Source organism: Peromyscus eremicus, chromosome X, assembly GCF_949786415.1.
Source record: "Peromyscus eremicus chromosome X, PerEre_H2_v1, whole genome shotgun sequence".
In the NCBI taxonomy this organism is placed as follows: Eukaryota; Metazoa; Chordata; class Mammalia; order Rodentia; family Cricetidae; genus Peromyscus; species Peromyscus eremicus.
This window is the reverse complement of record NC_081439.1, coordinates 54101778-54106732: the sequence shown is the minus strand read 5'-3', so window position 1 is coordinate 54106732 and position 4955 is coordinate 54101778. Positions and strand designations below refer to the sequence as shown.

The window sequence follows — 4955 nt, the reverse complement described above, 5'->3', positions numbered from 1 at the left end:
TAGTAATATAATTAACTATCATGTTAGAATTCATCAGAATCTTCAGATTTCAGTTTTTTAAAGAAAACTGAAGGGAAGGTGGCAAATGTTTAACATGTTAGTGCTGTTACAGTTCACTGCGTGTGTGTGTGTGTGTGTGTGTGTGTGTGTGTGTGTGTGTGTGTGTGTGTGTGAAAAATCGGAGCGTTTCAAACGAAATAACGCTTTGGAGCCCACCCGGATTTGCAGAGGGCAGCAGACGCCCCCGCCACATCAAGGGGGCGGGCTCGCGCTGACGTCACGGCCACTTCCGCCGCCGCAGTCTCCGCCTGCCCTAGTGCTCTTATGCGGGGGAGGAGCCGAGACCCTGAGCAGCAGCGGTGGTGGTGGCGTCCGAAGGTCCGTCAGCTCTGCAGCTCCGAGCGCGCGACTGGCCGGGAAGGTGAGTGCAAGGCGGCCTTGCTGCAGTAGCCCGGACGGGTAGGCGAGGGTTGGCGGATGGGCACGGGCAGAATCCCAGTGACCCCTTTGCGGGTTCGTCTTGGGAGCGGGGTGGGGCAAAGGGGACTTGACCACATGCCGAGGCCCGTGGCCTCTTTGGGGACCGCATCCCTTGCTGCCCAGCTCCTGTTGTGCTTTATGGCCCCAGCCTGAATGGCCTTCATGGCTGTTTGAGAGGGGACTGGTGGTCGCGGCCCTCTGCCACTCCTACCTGTCTCTCCTTGCAATGCTCTTGGCCTCTTTGCAGAGAACTCTGTGGCCTTTCTTCCCCCATTTTGCTGCTGTTTGGTCGAATGGCACATGGCTAAGATTTTTAGGTACAAATATGTGCCCAGGAAAAGAAATATTAGAAGATAAACAATATTCTCAGGGAAAATCAGGGTTCCTACAGGAAACCCTTTTCTTTCTTTTGACCTGCCACATTGATTTGGGTTAGCCCTTTGAGCTGATAACGTATTTTTGTCTCTTATTATGACATTGCACCCCCTCCTCTGTGTCGCACGCACGCGCATACACAGACACACGCACAGGCACACACAAACCTCCTTTGCAGTCTGGTCCCTGTCCCTGCATCCTCAAGGTTCCAGCGAGCTCCTCCTCTGCGCATGCGCAAACAGGCAAGCACACACCCTCTCGCATATCCTCTAGTTCCTTCCTCTCCCCTCACCTACCTCCTACCTCTAGAATCTTCCTTCTTCTCCTCTGACCCGCATTTGAGTGTGTATTCTCTCTGTCTCTGTCTCTCTCCCTCCACCCCTCCCTCCCTCTACCCCTCCCTCCCTCCATGTCCCTCTCTCTCCTTCTCTCCTCCTCTCTCCCCCTCCCGTTCTCCCTCCCCCCTCAGAAATGGCCTCCCTCTTCCCTGTCTGCTATATACGCACATGTGAAGACATCTCATCCTTCTATTGCTTGCCTTACATACATGTACACACAAGAAAGCTGGATCACATGCTCTTAAATGTTCTCTTCTCCTAGTCTCTCTGTCTGTCCTATACTGCACCTTCACACAAAAATCCTCTGGGGACACTACCCCCTTTCCTGTTCGCCCTATTAACATAGGCCAGCATTCTTTAGTTGCTGGCCTCTGTGTTCATCGCCACATACATCCTCTGTGCTTTTTTTCTGTCCGTTGTTGCCTCCCATATTGACTCTTATACACTTTTCCTCATTGCTACTAATACCCTTTCACTTCCTTGCCTGTGAAATGCAGGCTTCCCTCTCTAGTTCCAGCTGCCACACTTAACAGGAGCGCTGACCCTTCTCTTTCTGTCATACTTAGAGCCTTCCCCTCTCGATCCGCCCCACCCGTTCCTGTTGCTCTCATACCCACAAGCACCCACCCCTACAGAAATCCCTGCATTGCAGGATTGCTGGCTCCCTAGCCACCTGTCTCGCTCCTGACAGACACTGGCACTTGTGCATACACAGTGAGCTACATTTTCAGTTCTATTCTGAATTGTATTTCTTCTCAATATCTGCAGTTCTCAGAAAACTACACCCCCCCCCAAAAAAAAAACAACCTCACAGCAGGCTTTACTCTTCCCATATTTCCACAGCACATCTACATCCTAGCATTCAGTCACACACACACACACACACACACACACACACACACACACACACTTTCTTATTCTCCACTAAAGTCTGGTTTTCTTGTGAACCCAGTCTTGTAATCATTTTGCAAACATTACAAATGTGTTCCAGGTCTACACCAGTCACTGAAACGCTACCTCAGGCCTTAGAAGACAGTGAAACTAACTTTAAAGTGCCCCTGTCCCTCTGTTACCTGCTGAAGGAAAACTAGATCTCCTTATTCTGTAGTTCTGAACTGGGAGCGAGAGCCTTTGCACCTGCATCCCAGCTCTGTTGGAAACTGTGAGTCAGCCATGGGTCAGGAACCTAGCAAGCCTGTTCGGCCCAAACCAGCAGGAGGGTATCGGTCTGGTGTAGGCAGGAGTTATCGAAGGAGGCATGCTTATGTCAGTTTCAGGCCATCCACGAGCCAGCAAGAAAGAATTGCCAGCCAGAGAAGGACAACATCCGAAGTCCCAATGCACAGATCAGCCCCCAGTCAAACCAAGAGGAGCCGGTCACCATTTGCCAGCACCCGTCGTCGTTGGGATGACAATGAGAGCTCTGGAACCAGCTTGAATGTTGAGAATGAGGATTACTCCAGGTATCCTCCAAGAGAGTACAGGGCCTCGGGGAGCCGAAGAGGATTGGCTTATGGACATATTGACACTTTGGGGGCACGTGACAGTGAGGAGGAGGGGGCTGGGCCTGTTGACAGACTGCCAGTGAGAGGGAAAACTGGCAAGTTTAAGGATGATCCAGAGAAGGGGGCAAGGTCTCCCCGCTTCTCTAGTGTTAACCATGATGTGAAAGAGGAGCTTGGCAAGGTAGAACCGCCCCCTGCTGCCAGGTGCTCTGCTAGCAGGGCTGAGTTCTTGAAGCAGAATGGCATGGCTTCTCAGACGGCTTCTGCTGAAGGCAGGGCGGCTGCAAAAGGTAACAGCAGCTTGGAGAGGGAGAGGCAGAATTTACCAGCACGTCCTGGCAGGGCTCCTGTGAGTATTGGTGGTGCTGGGGAGAACACCCCAAAGAGTGCAGAGGAACCGGTGGTGAGACCAAAAATCCGGAATGTGGCGACTCCCAACTGCGTGAAACCAAAAATATTTTTTGATACTGACGATGATGATGATGTACCACACAGTACTTCCAGGTGGAGAGATGCTGCCGACGCTGATGCTGAGGAAGCCCACGCAGAGGGCCCAGCAAGAAGAGCCCGAGGTGAGGGTGCAGGCAGCTCCTCTGAGCCAAAGTATCCCGAAGACAAGAAGGAGAACAGGAATGGGCAGGGGAAACCAGAGAAAACGTCAAGACGTCGACGAACCATGGCTGACCCTGACTTCTGGGCGTACACTGATGATTACTACCGATACTATGAAGAAGACTCCGACAGTGACAAGGAGTGGATGACTGCTCTGCGCCGGAAGTATCGAAGTCGGGAACAACCCCAGTCTTCCAGTGGGGAGAGCTGGGAGCCTCTGCCAGGAAAGGAAGAAGGGGAAGCTCACCAAGCTGGAGGGGGTGTGAACACCAGCGGAGCTGGGAGCCTTGCCAGTACCAGTGCTGGCAGCAATGGCAGCAGCTATCCTGGAGAAGTACAGGATCCGTCCCTTCAGGAAGAAGAGCAGGCCTCTCTGGAAGAAGGAGAAATCCCTTGGCTCCGGTACAATGAGAATGAAAGCAGCAGTGAGGGGGATAATGAGTCCAGCCATGAGCTGATACAGCCCGCGATGTTCATGCTGGATGGCAACAACAACCTGGAAGATGACTCCAGTGTGAGCGAAGACCTCGAAGTGGACTGGAGCCTCTTTGATGGCTTTGCCGATGGCTTGGGAGTGGCGGAAGCCATCTCCTATGTGGATCCTCAGTTCCTCACCTACATGGCTCTCGAAGAGCGCCTGGCCCAGGCAATGGAGACGGCCCTTGCGCACTTGGAGTCTCTCGCTGTTGATGTCGAGGTGGCTAACCCACCAGCGAGCAAAGAGAGCATTGATGCGCTTCCCGAGATCCTGGTCACTGAAGATCATGGTGCAGTGGGCCAAGAAATGTGCTGTCCAATCTGCTGCAGTGAATATGTGAAGGGGGAGGTGGCCACTGAGCTCCCGTGCCACCACTATTTCCACAAGCCATGTGTGTCCATCTGGCTTCAGAAGTCCGGCACCTGCCCAGTGTGCCGCTGCATGTTCCCTCCCCCACTCTAAGGCCAAGGCTCTCTACTCTTAGCCTGGTTATTTTCCCTATCCCAAACCCACAATACTACAGGAGCCCTCTTTCAAAATTAACAGTGGCAATGAAGTCTGTCAGTCAATTAGACTAAACTTGTTGATTCCTTGTGATTATTTCCAATGTGAAAATGGTTGTGTACAATTACATTTAAAAATCATCCTTTCTTTTAGAAGGTAGAAAGGGGAAACTAAACTTTCTAAATGCTACTTGAGATTGCAGCCAGAACCTACATTTTCTAACCTGAAAGTTGAAACACATCATATTTGTTCTGTAGACTCTGTTGCTCTTGTTGATGTCAAGTTTATCTGTTAACTACGTTGGAAAGACAAAATCACTTTTGTTGCATGTTATGGGTTAATGTCCCTGTATTTGCAGTGGTGTAAAAGCTTATTAAAGTTTTTCTTTTGGTTTGACACAGTACAATGGCATCGTTTGGGTTTGGTCTGAAACGGTGATACCAGGTAACTGTAAATTGATCTCTTGCATTTGCAACAAAAGTACTAGGTGTCAGTGTTCTCAACTCTAGAAAAACTTCTTTTCCCTAGAAGTGCTCATCAGAACACCAAAAAACTTCTTTAAGAAGCAGGAATAAGGTGCTTGATTGCCTTCCATATGGGAAAGATTGACTAGAGAGAGAAAAAAACCCACAGAGAAACAATGGTAAAAATAAATCCAAACTG

General features: G+C 50.7%; 1 protein-coding gene across 2 annotated transcripts; it reads left to right on the top strand.

The window, feature by feature from the left end:
• Positions 1 to 294: 294 nt before the first annotated feature.
• Pja1 (praja ring finger ubiquitin ligase 1) lies at positions 295 to 4698 on the top strand. Of its 2 annotated transcripts, none has more exons than XM_059250003.1 (2): positions 295 to 421; positions 2465 to 4698. In XM_059250003.1, exon 2 carries the CDS (start codon positions 2532 to 2534, stop codon positions 4248 to 4250), a length of 1719 nt encoding a protein of 572 aa, XP_059105986.1. In that variant the 5' UTR covers positions 295 to 421; positions 2465 to 2531; the 3' UTR covers positions 4251 to 4698. The 2 variants fall into 2 exon arrangements, with proteins under 2 accessions (XP_059105986.1, XP_059105985.1); XM_059250002.1 differs by having other exon boundaries at positions 301 to 421; positions 2185 to 4698.
• Positions 4699 to 4955: the final 257 nt, after the last annotated feature.